The sequence below is a fragment of the Hyperolius riggenbachi genome, chromosome 9 (assembly GCF_040937935.1).
Source record: "Hyperolius riggenbachi isolate aHypRig1 chromosome 9, aHypRig1.pri, whole genome shotgun sequence".
NCBI lineage: Eukaryota > Metazoa > Chordata > Amphibia > Anura > Hyperoliidae > Hyperolius > Hyperolius riggenbachi.
In genome coordinates, this window is record NC_090654.1 from 221,114,235 (window position 1) to 221,130,088 (window position 15,854).

At 40.7% G+C, this 15,854-nt stretch overlaps 1 protein-coding gene across 1 annotated transcript; it reads left to right on the forward strand.

The window, feature by feature from the left end:
- Positions 1-11,966: 11,966 nt before the first annotated feature.
- Positions 11,967-13,859, forward strand: NKX2-1 (NK2 homeobox 1). Its single transcript, XM_068251904.1, has 2 exons — positions 11,967-12,339; positions 13,195-13,859. The coding sequence occupies exons 1-2, from the start codon at positions 11,967-11,969 to the stop codon at positions 13,857-13,859; spliced, it is 1,038 nt and encodes a 345-aa protein (XP_068108005.1).
- The last annotated feature ends 1,995 nt before the right edge of the window (positions 13,860-15,854 follow it).

Below are 15,854 nucleotides of genomic sequence, written 5' to 3' on the forward strand. Positions count from 1 at the left end.
ATTGAAATTATCCTATTTATTAATCATCTTTTTTATTGTATGTTCTTACATTTAGCCATTGCTACATTTTACTATGAACCTCTGCATGGTTTTGTTTTTAGACTGAAGGAGCAGACAGAGACCTGCAAAATGTGTCAACTTGAGGGCTGGAACCCACTAGAGCGATTTTATGAGCGTTTAGGGAGCGCTTCAAACCGCGAGCGATTTCCCTAAACGCTCAGCTAATGTTAATGAATGGGCCAAATTTCACTGGAGCAATTGCAATTACCAAATCGCAAAACGAAGTACATGCAGCATTTTTGGCGTTTGCGATTAGCGTTAGCATTTATGCAATGTAAAGTATATAAACGCTGGTGTAATCGCTCATCAAAACCTGCACAGAGTGATTTTGCTAGCGTTTTGAAGTTACTGCACACTGTAACAAAATTAAAATTAATTGAAAGGACCAATCTGAATTAAAACGCTAATTGCTACAGAACCGCTGGTAAATTTAATGCACTTTTTAAAATCGCTCCTGAAAAAGCTCCTGAAATTGCTTGCAAACCACTCATACAAAACACTAGCGATTGCGATTAGCGATAGCCTTTTGTAGTGGGTTCCAGGCCTTAGTGTGTCCAATAAAACACTTGTGTATCTCTAGCTGCAGACTTCATTGAGGCAAGCCTAAAGGTGGGTACACACGTCAGATAAAAGTCTTTGGAAAATGAAAGATCACAGACCAATTTTACCCCCTTTCATGTAGTATGAGAACCATACTCTACACAGTCTATTCTATGGAACTGAACTCCCCATCAGATAAAAAGCTTTGCAAGATGCTGCACACAAAGGCCGCTGTACACATGCAACAGATCAGTATCTGCAAAAGATCTGTTCCTGCAAAAGATCCATTCCTGCAAAACGCATTCATAGTCTATGATATCTGCAGACCTCATACACACCTTGTTTAATGAACAATTATCTGTAGATCAGATCCACCAGGTTGGATCTTCAGATCGGCAGATAATTGGCTGATCTGCAGATGAATGTCCATTAAACAAGGTGTGTATGGGATCTGCAGATATCATAGACTATGAATGCATTTTGCAGGAATGGATCTTTTGCAGGAACAGATCTTTTGCAGATACTGATCTGTTGAATGTGTACAGCATCTTTGTGTGCAGCATCTTGCAAAGATTTTTATCTGATGGGGAGTTCGGCTCCATAGAATAGACTGTGTAGAGTATGGCTCTCATACTACATGAAAGGGGGTAAAATTGGTCTGTGATCTTTCATTTTCCAAAGACTTTTATCTGACGTGTGTACGCACCTTTATGCTGCATACACACTTGAGATAAAAGTCTCTGGAAAAGGCAAGATCACAGACCAATTTTACCCCATTCCATGTAGTATGAGAGCCATACTCTACACAGTCTATTCTATGGAGCTGCACTCCCCATCACATAAAATCTTTGCAGGATGCTGCACACACAGATGCTGTACACATTCAAAAGATCATTATCTGCAAAAGATCTCTTCCTGCAATAGATCCATTCCTTCAAAATGCATTCATAGTCTATGAGATCTGCAGATCATCATACACACCTTGTTTAGCAGGCAATCATCTGCAGATCAGATCCACCAGGATGGATTTTCAGATCTGCAGATGATTGCCAGATATGCAGATGAAGTCTGTTAAAAAAGGTGTGTATGAGGATCTGCAGATCTCATAGACTATGAATGCATTTTGAAGGAATGGATCTATTGCAGGAAGAGATCTTTTGCAGAGAATGATCTTTTGAATGTGTACGGGCATCTTTGTGTGCAGCATCTTGCAAAGATTTTATCTGACGTGGAGTTCAGCTCCATAGAATAGACTGTGTAGAGTATGGCTCTCATACTACATGGAATGGGGTAAAATTGGTCTGTGATCTTGCCTTTTCCAGAGACTTTTATCTCAAGTGTGTATGCAGCATTAGTTTTTACCTTTCGAAACATGAAGTTTTTTAGCCTTTTTTGGGGCGCATCTTCCCTTCCAACACTACTGAAGGGCACTCCCTCTAAAAATGTAACTCCAATTTCAGTAAAAACATAACATAGCAATTCTACAATTTAATGTTATTAAATGTATTTTCATAACTCCATCTGCATACCACAATTATTTACTAAACAGGCTAAATTATGCTCATTTGATGTTATGGCACAAGGCCACTGTTTAAGAATGACATTTTTTTTAAACTTCTTTCATCTTGCAGGGAGCACTTCCATCATGCAGCTCAGACTGTTAAATTGAAACATATATCAGGTTTCCAAATGGCTGTTCCCAGTCCATGTGCAGACCCATCGAAATGCAGGGGCAGCTACGACAAAGGCAGAGCATAGGGAAAGATAAGTAAGGGCTTGTTCACATCTCAGGCGTTTTTGCCTTTTTTTTCAGCACCAGCGATTTGCAAAATTGCCCTGAAAGGACTTGTGCAATGATTTCCTATGAGAGTGTTCATATCTGAGTGATTCGATTCCAATCCGCTCAGCAAAGCGCTGCCTGTACCATTTTTGGGTTGATTTGCCTCAATGAAAGGTATAGTGAAAACGCAAAGCACTTGAAAAAACGCTTTGTATAGTGATTTCCCCAGCGCTATCATTAATAAATACATTGAAGAGTTCACTTTCTCACTGACGTCAGGAAGTGAAAAAATGGAATCTCTCTGCAAAAGCACTTACAAAAGCACTTTATACAAAATTAAAGCGTGCAGGTAAGCGCCGGGAGGGGAAAAAATGTGCAAAAAAAATATAAAAATTCGCTGCCGTCAGAGTTGTGAACAAAGCGTCACATGCATAGATAATTGTTGAAATTTTTTTAGTTTGTTTTGCTATGCAAAGGGTATCTCCATTTTATTACAAACAAATCTATGAAAAATGTCACTATAACATAATTTTTTGGTGCCGGATGCAGCTACTATCCGGTTTCTGATAGGGGTACAAAGTCCCAAGGTAACTTGCCAAAATCCATGACAACGCTAAACACTTTGGGGTTCAGTACTTCCCTAAATTCTCATCTCCCTGAGATGTCATTAGCTCCCTCCATGCCAAGAGGTCAGCACAAAACATGAAATAAGAATTTACATGCCATACATCGCCTCGTGTTTTTAGTTTTACTGTAATCACATTTAATTACACCAGCAAGAATAAGCACATCTAAGGAGAAGCTGCAAATGCTTGTTTTACACTGAAGGTACCTGTAAATGCTTTATCTGTAGTAAACATTCATATTTTTGACTAGTTCATTCAGATTAAAAAAAATAAAAAATAATAATCCGTGGACAGGTGGACCCTTGACCCAACGCTGTGTGCCAGAGATGACACCACTTGCATCTCAACTCCATGATACAGTTTGGGTATCGCATTTTAGAGAAATAATTGCAGCCTGGCATCTTCCACTGCGGTGTCCCAATGGCCACAAATTTACGGAAGGCCTCAGAGTCCACCAGCTGGTATGGTAACAGCTGGCGAGCTAACAGTTCCGCCAAGTCAGCTGTCAGACGCCGCGCAAGGGGGTGACTGGCAGAAATTGGCTTCTTCCGCTTAAAGATTACCTTTACAGAAATCTGGCTGCTGTGGGCAGAGGAGCAGGAACCGCTCAAGGTGAGAGGCGGAGTGGAGGAAGGTGGCTGTGAAGGTGCAAGGGAGAAAGTGGCTGAAGATGCTGCACCTGAAGGAAGAAGAGCAGAAGGAGGGTGGCTTTTCTTTTGTGTGCTGCTTTTCCTCTGGTGCTCTTCCCATTGCAGTTTGTGCCTTTTCTGCATGTCTCTTCGTAAGGCAGTTGTCCCTATGTGGGTGTTGGCCTTTCCACGGCTCAATTTTTGGAGGCATTGCTCTGATCTGAGGCAGACACATTAAAAAAATTCCAAACCGCTGAGCCCCCTGGGGTGATGGCACTATGGTGGCATCAGCAGCTGATGTTGAAGGGCATGTTGGCTGGCTGTCCATAGGTGGCACCGGACACTGGCACCAGCTGTTTCTGACGACGAGCTCCCCCTGCTTCTTTCAGGAACTCGTCTCCTCCTCCTCCTCCTCTCTGACTCCCCCTCTGAACTGTCCTCCTGTTCATCTCCTCTATTGGGAACAAACGTGGCATCCGTATCATTGTCATCATCATAATCATCCTACCCAGCTTCGCTTGCCTCGGACACCCCCAAAACTGCACCAACAGCAGGTACTTCATCATCCTCCTCCTCACACGTTACGTCCTTAGTGTCGCCTAACTTAGACATATGAGGTGGTGGTGTAACTTGCTTAGCTCCTTCATCTGGTTGTAACAAGTATGGCTGTACATCAGTGATTTCCCCACCAAATAACTCCTGCGAACTGTCAAATGCAGTGGATGTGGTGCTTGTAGTAGCGCTGGCGGCTGCGGAAGATGAGGTGTTCTGTGTTAAATAACGTCCTAACAATCTTGGGGTTGATGGGACGTGCCTTCTTCTGAGCACTGTACTTTGGGCCAGGGCCGCACAAAATCACATAAGCACAACCTCGCACAGACCTGCTGGGTGGCCTTCCTCTGGATCTGCCTCTACCTCTGCCTCTACCCATTTTGTCCGTTTTGTCCATATCTTGGGGGGGGGGGGGGGGGGGATGAAGTGAAAGGTATGCACTGACTTGACTAATACAATGTGCAGTCACAGGTATGCGAAGAGTAGTATATCACACTGCATGCACTTACGTAGGTAGATGGGTGCACTGAAGTGAACAACAGGTAGGTATATGCAGTGATGGGTATTACAATGTGCACCTGTCACACACAGACACAAGTACCGGACAAGCACAGTGACACTGCGTGTGCTCAGGTAGGTATGTGGGTGCACTGTGAACAACAGATAGGTATATGCATTGATGGGTATTACAATGTGCACCTGTCACACACATACAGGTACCGGAAAGGCACAGTGACACTGCATGCGCTCACGTAGGTAGGTGGGTGCACTTAAGTGTACAACAGGTAGTAGGTATATGCAGTGATGGGTATTACAATGTGCACCTGTCACACACACAGGTACCGGACAGGCACAGTGACACTGCGTGTGCTCAGGTAGGTAAGTGGGTGCACTGAAGTGAACAACAGGTAGTAGGTATATGCAGTGATGGGTATTACAATGTGCACCTGTCACACACACAGGTACCGGACAGGCACAATGACACTGCATGCGCTCACGTAGGTAGGTGGGTGCACTGAAGTGAACAACAGGTAGTAGGTATATGCAGTGATGGGTATTACAATGTGCACCTGTCACACACACAGGTACCGGACAGGCACAGTGACACTGCGTGCGCTCACGTAGGTAGGTGGGTGCACTGAAGTGAACAACAGGTAGTAGGTAAGGTATATGCAGTGATGGGTATTATAGTGTGCACCTGGCACAGCAGTAATTATACCACCAAGGGGCAAAAGGCCAGCTGCGACTGACTGACACACACACACAAAAAAAGAGCTGTTGAGGGGTGTTTTTTTAGCAATAACAATCAGCAAGGAGCAAGCTAAGAAGCCTACAAGAGCCTAACTAAGCTTTCCCTATAGGTCTCTGCACAGCAGCTCTCCCTGCTTTAATTAATGCAGGCACCCGAGTGAGTGAAAAGCCTGATGCTGCCTGCCTTTTATAAGGGGGGTAGTGGCTCCAGGAGGGAGTGTAGCCTGATTGGCTACAATGTGCCTGCTGACTGTGATGTAGAGGGTCAAAGTTGACCCTCATGACGCACTATGGGGGCGAACCGAACTTCCGGAAAAAATTGCGGTTCTCCGCGAACGCGAACTGCCGAAGTTTGCCGGGAACCATTCGCCAGCGAACCGTTCGGGCCATCTCTAGCTGATAATTCTGACTCACATACAAATGTAATGTGCACTGCACTGCAGCTTGGAATTTGGGCATTGATTTTGCCGCTCGATTCTCCCACTCGATTGATTCCCTGCTCGATTCCGCAGGCGATTTTTTTTATCTCCCGCTCGTTTTTCTTATCTTTTTCCATTGTGTTCAACGCGGAATCGAGCGGTGAAATGATCGGACATGTCAGAAATTATCTATATAGCCATCCAAATGTCTCAAAAACGAACCATGTATTCCCAGCATAAGGGAATATTGATAATTGATTGATAATTGATTGGTCCAATTACATGATGCCTACAATTTGCATACAAGTACCATGCAAGCTAAAGGCTGCCATACACTGGTCGATTGCCGCCAGATCGACCAGCAGATAGATCCCTCTGTGATCTAATCTGATCAAAGAGAGATCTATTGGCTGCCTACACTGCAAACAGATTTTGAATCGATTTCACTATGAAACCGATTTACAATCTGTTGAGCTGCCGTCGAACCAAACCCCCCTCCCCTCAAATATTACCTGATCCGGCCGGCGCGAGTCCCCCAGTCTCACTTCACTTTACTTTCTGTCGGGGGAAGTTTAAACAGTAGAGGGCGCTCTACTGTTAAATCTTCCTGTCGGGACAGGAAGTAAGTGAAGCCATCCAGAGCCCAGCACGGAGAAGGGGGCACGGGGACAGCGGGGACACGTGCCGGTGGAACGAGTAATGTATTGCCGCTAGCGTCAGTCGCAGGACATTCGAACGCCGCTATCGACGCACTCCTGACCCGCCGGCGATCAAGCGAAATCTTCCACGTGGACAGATCGAAAGGAACAATCGATTTTGGATCGTTCGTTCATTCAGCTATTGCACACTGATTTCACAGCAGATTCGATCACAGTGATCGAATCTGCTGTATATCGTTGGAAAATCGTGTAAGTGTGTGGGCCCCTTAAGATAATCAGCATCTGCTTGACCATGTCTGGTCCTGAACTACCCGTGTTTATATGAGAAAGGTAAAGGCTGGACTTCACCTGTGCTGTCTAGCAAGGCAGGACTACCTGCAGCTATCTACCAGCCTAGCTAGACAAAATGACAATTCCTTCCCCTGCTAGGGCCTTGTTCACATCAGGGACATTTCTGTGCGCTTTTCAGAGCACAATGCACTGTGCATTTTGCAAGGTCCAGGTTTTTTCCATTTAGTTGAATGTACGTTCACATCTGTGTGCTGCGCTGAAGTGCGTTTCAAAAATGTGGTGCTGCAGAAAGCATTTTTCTCACACTAAATTTCAACTTTATAAAAAAAACAATTTGGTCATAACAATGTTATCATTTGAAAACGAAATCTGATACATCATTTATTTTTTCTCTTTGGCTCAGTATAGTGGCAGAATTATAATTATGGGAATTAAAATGTCCAACATAAAATGTACTTTTTAACAAAATCTGCAAAAAGAATAAATGTCCTTGTCTTAGTGGAGAATGAATGTTGTCTGCGACCAGAAAATACTGATAATGGTGTTAATTTGTGCTTATAATTTCAAATAATTTTTTTGTCTCATTATTTTTTTGTTTGGTTTTGGGTTGTTGTTTTTTTTTAAGTCAGTGTGGTGAAGGATATACTTGCAGCATTACAGGTGATCAACTAGCCTTTGAGTGAAGGCTGAACTCTAAAATCAGGCCTGGATTTTGCTTGCAACCTGCGGATTCTGGGGTCCAGCAGCCGAGCTGAGGTGGTCTCCTGTATGAATGGCACAGATTCCACTAGCATTTGCACCACGTGATGCACAGAATGGCTCCCTGTGTGGGGAATTGAGTGATTGTATGAGGGCAGGAGATATTGAAGAAATCCTTCCCCCATCCCCTTAGGAAGAGGAAAGAGAATACAGCTTCTCCAACACAAAACCAGGTGTGTGGGGTATTATGTTATGCCCTCCTCCTCACTCCTACACTCTGGATATTCAATTATTTGGCTATTCCTTCCTGTATGAAGACTGAAGAAACAGCAAGATTAAAAAATAACAAACAAACAAAGCAATCAACCAATATATTATTGCCAAAACTAAACATGTAAACAATGCTATCTTAAAACAGTGTCACTAAATCTAATTTTATGAATATATCACAACTCTTTCTAGTATTATTATTGTTTTGTTTTGTTTTTTTGTTTTGTATGTTTTGTTTTTTTTGTTTTTGTTTTTTACACTAACTTTACACTACTTTGTAAACCAGACGTTTACTCATTATCTGACACTATTGTACATAGTTATTTCACAATCAATGAGTGATATTAACACGTTTTGGAAACTTAAAAAAATTACATTTCAAACTTGATTCTGAAATCGTTCCAAGCTGTGCAACAAAAAAATAACAAAATAAAAATGTGTGTGCGTGTATGTATACATACATACATATATGTTATATATGATATATATATGTGTGTGTGTGTGTGTGTGTGTGTCGTGTTTGTGTTATTGGCATTATGTATTTGTATTGAGATTATTGGTCGCTGCAGCAGTTAAATATTCTTACTGTTCATTATATAACAGATTGGATGAGCGAACATAAGACTATGCCCAATTATGCTTCGCTAATTAGCTTTTAATAAGGCATTTTCAATAATGAGCCCATCTGTATGGCCTCCACTCAGCGATATTCTATGATGCTGGGGAAGGACCAATCAGCGGCCAGACATCCCGGCTCCAGCAGTCTGAGGACCACAATTCCTGTCCTCCCCATTGTACGCTGGCAACTTTCCGCTGACACAACAAAGTGTTCACATTGGCATTTCTCTGGTTTTCCCTGCTAAAGGATGGGAATTTTTTTCGTTTTTTTCAGATTTTTTTTTTGCCGCTCAGTTATTACCGGGATCACAAGCATCATTCTACGGGTTACCTGATCTCCTATTAAAACAATACAGAAGCAAATCCCAAAACTATCCGAGGGAAAAAATGCATACAGTGTGTGATTTTATACACAGTGCTGGTGGTGTAGGTGGGTACAGCGTGCGTGCGTGTGTGGAAAGTGTGAGAGAGTGTATTTACACGTGTGTGTGTGTGTGTGTGTGTGTGTGTGTGTGTGTGTGTGTGTGTGTGTGTGTGTGTGTGTGTGTGTGTGTGTGTGTGTGTGTGTGTGTGTGTGTGTGTGTGTGTGTGTGTGTGTGTGTGTGTGTGTGTGTGTGTGTGTGTGTGTGTGTGTGTGTGTGTGTGTGTGTGTGTGTGTGTGTGTCCTACAATATAAAACATAGTATGTATGTGTGTTGTCCATACTTATACATTGAAAAAGTAAAACAAAATAATGATGAAAAAAATGTGTGCGTCCTGCTGAAAAAAACCCGAATTAAAAGGTGTATATCTCTCCCAACCCCATTCCACAAAACATAAATCATTCACCCTCGTAAACGGCATAATAGTAAAAGTAAACACAAACCGCATTAATCACCAAATCAATAAAATCAGCACGAATAATTAAGTTGAACATGTTTATGTGTTATGAATATCCACAACCCTAGTCCTGCTTTCCTCCTTGTCTGCATGCCCGGCCATAGAGAGATAGATAGATAGATAGATAGATAGATAGATAGATAGATAGATAGATAGATAGACACCTGACACATAGCTGCCTGAGCTCACTGTACCGAGACGGAGAAATTCCCAGGAATTCTGTATAGATCAGTGAGGACTCGGAGCAGAGAGGAGGCAGTCGCCCCCACTCACCCTCCATCACTACTTCTGCTTATGGGAGACCCTCTGACCACAGACCCTCTGCTGGAGATTGAAGTGTGTGTCACTAAATCGTCCTGATAGATAGATAGATAGATAGATAGATAGATAGATAGATAGATAGATAGATAGAAGGAAGGAAGGAAGCATACACAGATATTTCCAATCATGCATGTAATATATCTTCAATATAATTTACACTTTAGTTCTTTTCGGAATATCACTGTATTTCTGCCATACATATATATGATGTGATGTGTATCTATCTATCTATCTATCTATCTATCTATCTATATATATGTATATGTATACATATATATATATATATGTATATATATATGTGTGTATATATATATATATATATATATCCCGAGCTCCCCTGTGATTGATGGGGCAGGAGGGGCTTGTCCTGCTTGTTCTGCTGCTCCATCATATTTGTGTGAAGGAAAGAGCTCACCTCTTGCAGAGATTTTAAGCACAATCAATCCTAGAGTTGTACTTGAGGGATGTTAACTGCAGTATGGCAAGGAGAAAAAAACTCCCAGCGCCCTCTCTGCTGAGCGGCTCCTTGCCTGCTGAACAAGAGCTTCCCAATTGAAGCAAAATGATCCTCATGTACTAATATGAAGCGCGACCACAAAGCAGCCGGCCATTTATACCAGCACTTTAGACAAAGATATTTAGTTATTCCAGGGTAGCAAAGAGCCCTTTTGCATTTTTAAGTATGAGCAAGCATAGTATAAACACATTTACAAGAGCAATTACTAAATACTTCTAAAATGCTTTAAAGTCATTGGGTTAACCGCACCACCTATGCCTTGCCACTCTTCATATGAGATTTTATTAGATTACTTCCAGGGAGGTGACCTATATCGTGAGATCTCTCAGCTCCAACCCCATCCATCCCAGCTGCCAGACACACTACAAGGATGCAGGAGATGCAGGGACACGGATGCCCAGGGAGAGGGAGAGAGAGAAAGAGATAGATAGATAGATAGATAGATAGATAGATAGATAGATAGATAGATAGATAGATAGATAGCCATCGATCATGGACAGACAGAGAACTCAAAGGTAGAAAGAGGCGAGGAGAGAGAAATAGATAGATAGATAGATAGATAGATAGATAGATAGATAGATAGATAGATAGATAGATAGATAGATATTGGAGAGATAGATAGATGGATGTATGGATAGATAGATAGATAGATAGATAGATAGATAGATAGATAGATAGATAGAGCTCATAGATAGAAACAAGAGAAGAAAACAAATGATAGATAGATAGATAGATAGATAGATAGATAGATAGATAGATAGATAACTATCGATCCTGCATAGACAGAGAGCACATAGATAGATAGAAAGAGGAGAGAAGAGAGTTATAAATAGTGATAGGTAGGTAGATAGATAGATAGATAGATAGATAGATAGATAGATAGATAGATAGATAGATAGATAGATTAAAAATACATGGAATGGTAATCACCCACGTTTGGGGAAAATCCTTTAAATCACTTTAAAAAATACATTGCATTAGCCATGCATCATTTATTTACTTGTTTTTGTGTGTATTGTAGCCTTATGTGTATTGTAGCCTTATGAATACATGCAAATCGGATGCATTTATACCCGCTCTATTTCTCTCTATATGAAGACAATTTTTCTCTATATAAAGACTACTACTAGTATTACCACTGCCGATAAACTACGATAATAATGGATCGCATGCAGCTATATTGGGGGAAATGTATAACCAATAAATGATGAAAGGGACATGCAGTGCATTGATTACAAACTGGATGCCAGTATTACAGCCATCTGACATTAATAGCTGGCGAGTGGCGAAGGCTTCCACTGGAAAGTTAAAGTTCTCAAATTCGTAAAAATAATACAAAAGAAATAAAGAAAGATAGAAGATTGATAGATTGATAGATAGATAGATAAATTGATAAATTGATAGCTAGATCGCTAGATAGATAGATAGATGCACTGACTTTCCTTCAAGCAACATACAAATATTACTTCTTTTTATTCTCCAATGCTCCCTAATCTGAGCTGTAATCATCTAGAAGTGACTAATATTTCTTTCTTGTGCATAAAGTGATATACTAGAAATAAAGCCGATGTGGCAAGGTGTTTACCTTGTGATCAGCATGTAAGCTAATTAGCAGCGCTAGCTGTGGCTCCATTGTCTGGCGCTCAGCGCTGGCCCCGCCTCTGCTGCCTAAAACCTGGCGCCTGGCTAAAACAAACGCAAAGAAAGCTCTGAGCTCCACTCAGCCCAATTAAGGCGGACTTCAGCCGCTCTCTTACGTGTACACCCAACAAGATCGGCGTTAAGGCAACACCAGAATATTTGGCGAAAAAAAAGAGGAGAGGGAGAGTTTTTTTTTTCTCCCAGTCTCAGAAACATGTCGATGAGTCCCAAGCATACTACTCCCTTTTCAGTGTCTGATATCTTGAGTCCTTTGGAGGAGAGCTACAAGAAAGTGGCTATGGAGGGCACTGGCTTAGGGGCTCCTCTGGCAGCCTATAGACAATCTCAGGTGTCTCAGCCTACTATGCAGCAGCATGCTATGGGCCACAATGGACCAGTGAGTGCTGCCTACCACATGACAGCTGCAGGGGTCCCTCAACTCTCCCACACCACCATGGGGAGCTACTGCAATGGCAACTTGGGCAACCTGGGCAATATGAGCGACCTGCCACCTTACCAGGAGACAATGAGGAATGGGTCAGCGACTGGATGGTATGGAACCAACCCAGATCCGAGGTTCTCTACAAGTAAGTGCCACCAAACAGCAACCTTCACCGCGGTGTTTCTGTATGCAGCCAAGCCATAGGCACAGCGTTTATAGATCATGTATCTGACTTCTCAGTTTATAAACATTATATTGCTACTTCTGCTGACGGTGCTAGTGCTGTGGTCCTGAGGGTAGCATCGCTATTGCTGCCACTTTTTCTACCACAGAGTTCGTTCTAATTCTGTTCTGCTCGTGTCATTGTTATTGCGTAGATCAATGTGAATATGTTATATTATATGTAATCTATCTATCTATCTATCTATCTATCTATCTATCTATCTATCTATTAATGCAAACGGAAAAAGTCATGCATACAAAAAAAAATAGAAAAATAGACGATAGATAAAGAGATAGATATATAGATAGATAGATAGATAGATAGATAGATAGATCTAGATGCAAATATACATCTATACATGTATTAATAAAACATCTGTCTATCTATCTATCTATCTATCTATCTATCTATCTATCTATCTAATCTATCTATCTATCTATCTATCTATCTATCTATCTATCTATCTATCTAGCCACCATCCATCCTATTAATAGCTATCTATCTAACTAATCTATCCACCATCCATCCTATTAATATATATCTATCTAATCTATCCACCATCCATCCTATATCTATCTATCTGTCTATCTATCTGTCTATCTATCTGTCTATCTATCCACCAATCCACCATCCATCTCATCAATATCTATCTATTATCTATCTATCTATCTATCTATCTATCTATCTATCTATCTATCTATCTATCTAATCTCATCAATTTGAATGTAATTAAGTGGTATGTGGAACCCTAATGTGGTCCTCCTGTGTTTCTTGCAGTCTCCCGTTTCATGGGTCCCTCCAACGGAATGAACATGGGAGGTCTCGGTAATATGGGGTCTTTAGGCGATGTGGGCAAGAGCATGGCCCCCCTGCAGAGCACCCCGAGAAGGAAACGCCGGGTCTTGTTCTCCCAGGCCCAGGTCTACGAGCTGGAGAGGCGGTTTAAGCAGCAGAAGTACCTCTCTGCCCCGGAAAGGGAACACTTGGCCAGCATGATCCACCTCACCCCCACTCAGGTGAAGATTTGGTTCCAGAATCACCGGTACAAGATGAAGCGACAAGCCAAGGACAAGGCAGCCCAACAGCAAATGCAACAGGACAACAGTTCGTGTCAGCAGCAGCAGTCCCCGAGGCGGGTGGCAGTCCCTGTGCTGGTGAAGGACGGAAAGCCGTGCCAGGCTGGCTCAAACGCCCCCAGTGCCGCCCTGCAGAACCACCAGCAGCAGTCAGCCACAGCCCTCACAGTAGCCAGCAATGGCTTGGGGCAGCATCAAAGCCACCAGACAAACAGTGCAGGCCAGTCCCCGGACATGGGTCAACACTCCAGCAGCCCATCCAGCCTCCAGAGCCAGGTGACCAACCTGTCTCACCTAAACTCTTCCAGTTCTGACTATGGCACAGCCATGTCCTGCTCCACCTTACTCTATGGTAGGACATGGTGAAGGAAGCCAGCCTAAAGTCCCTCTGTCCCTAAACAACCCTTCTCAGCTCTTAAAAAATGGCAAAAAAAGGAGAAAAAAAACCTGCAGTACTTTAGGGGGGATGGATTTATAAGAGGGTTTCACAGAGCAATCCAAAAAGAGAAGGGGAAGGAGAGAGATAGTTATTAAACTGGATGGATGGTACTCAAAACGTCAAAGGGAGAGAAGGATTGGACTCCAGATACTTTATGTGGCCATTACCTGCCTGTATATAGGGCTGTACTGAAAACTTGGGGACAGCTTCTCACCTCACTATGACAATACTGTCCCGACCCTTACCAGTCTCTGCAAACATGGACAGCCATCTATTTTATTTTTTAAGTTTCATGTGAAGTTTTTTTTTTCTTTGTTGGACTTGACAGATTTAGTTTTTAGTAGCGTGTACATTTTTGGTTGCGAAGAAAAAGAAAAAGATTGAGACATTTTTTTTAAATAGACACGGAAGTCTGGATGTTTATTATTTGAGAACAGTTTGTTACTCTAATCTTGGATGCTGTATTTTGCCTAGAAATCTGGCTTAAACATAGAATATAAAAAAAATGAATAAATTATGCACATTTGAAAGAAACAGTTATTTATTCTTTTTTTAAAATATAAACTCAAAAATAATGGAAACAGGGAGAACTGTGTTTTTGAAATTTACCATTAGAATATCTTTTTTTTTAAGTAAAGAAAACAAATAATTTTAATTTCAATGGTTCACTTGTTTAATATCAAATAAATTGACCATCTGCAAAACCATAAAAGTTATTAAACGTATGTTTTCATTTTAAATTGCCATTTTGGAGTATATCATTTTAAGGTGTTGTCTAAAATGTGAGAATTCCAATTAAGCAAATAACTTGGATATATTACATTCATATTATTTAAAGATTAATTACGGTAATCCTTATCCTTCACAGAATTCTTTCAGTTTGCTGTATGGTTTTTATTTTCAGATATAAGAACTCCCTGAAATCCACCCTATTTGTCAGTCTGTGTGACACATTTGGACCAATTATTAAACACTTGTTTGAATCTTTCATTTGTCTCAATTTTTAATATATATTATTTGGAATTATTATCTATTATTTTACTTGTTCATATTTCTTTTGTTATTTTTTGCTACATTGCTGGATTGATTTGCCTCAGGAATTAGATAGTTTTAAATGTAAACTTTGTTAAGTCAATAGGTATCTGTTTCATTACATTAAGGAGTTTCAGGATACCTTTGTGCCTTTCTATATCATATCATTCTTTCCTTCAGCTAAAATAAGACAGAAAATGGTGGTGAAGTTAAGTTAGGAAGGTATGCTGTCAAAAACACAATAATTAGGTATATATGACAGCTAGTTAATTTTGCAGAATGGACAAAATTTGATATTTTATATACATACAAAATGTGCACATGTGGAAATGTAAAAACAAAATTATTATTATTATTATTATTATTATTATTATTATTATTATTATTATTATTATTATTATTATTATTTTAATCATCCTTTGTTTAAATATTGTTATTATATTTTCATTTAATATATAACTGGAAAAAAAGCCCAATGTTGCCTGCAAAAATCACGTCTTTTTTTTAAATGCAATACATTAACAGCAGCCCCTTATTAGAAATTCATGATACCCCATACTATAATTATTATCAAAATTTATTTATAAAGCACCATCATATTCTGTGGCGCTGTACAAAGTAAGAAACAAACATGGGTATCTAAATTTATGATTTTACTGTAAATTTAACAACTGTCTGAGGGGACATTTGCATCAGTTTCACAACTAAAATAAATTGATGAATTGAATTAAATTAAGGGGGGGTATACCCTCTCAATAAAGATATCCTCTAGGTAACACTTGCAGGGGATGGGGTAGGGCGAGGGGTTGAAAATAAGATATCATTCATAACTTTAAAAAATAGATATAATAAAATATATGTAAAAAAAATCCCTAGCATTATTCACCTTA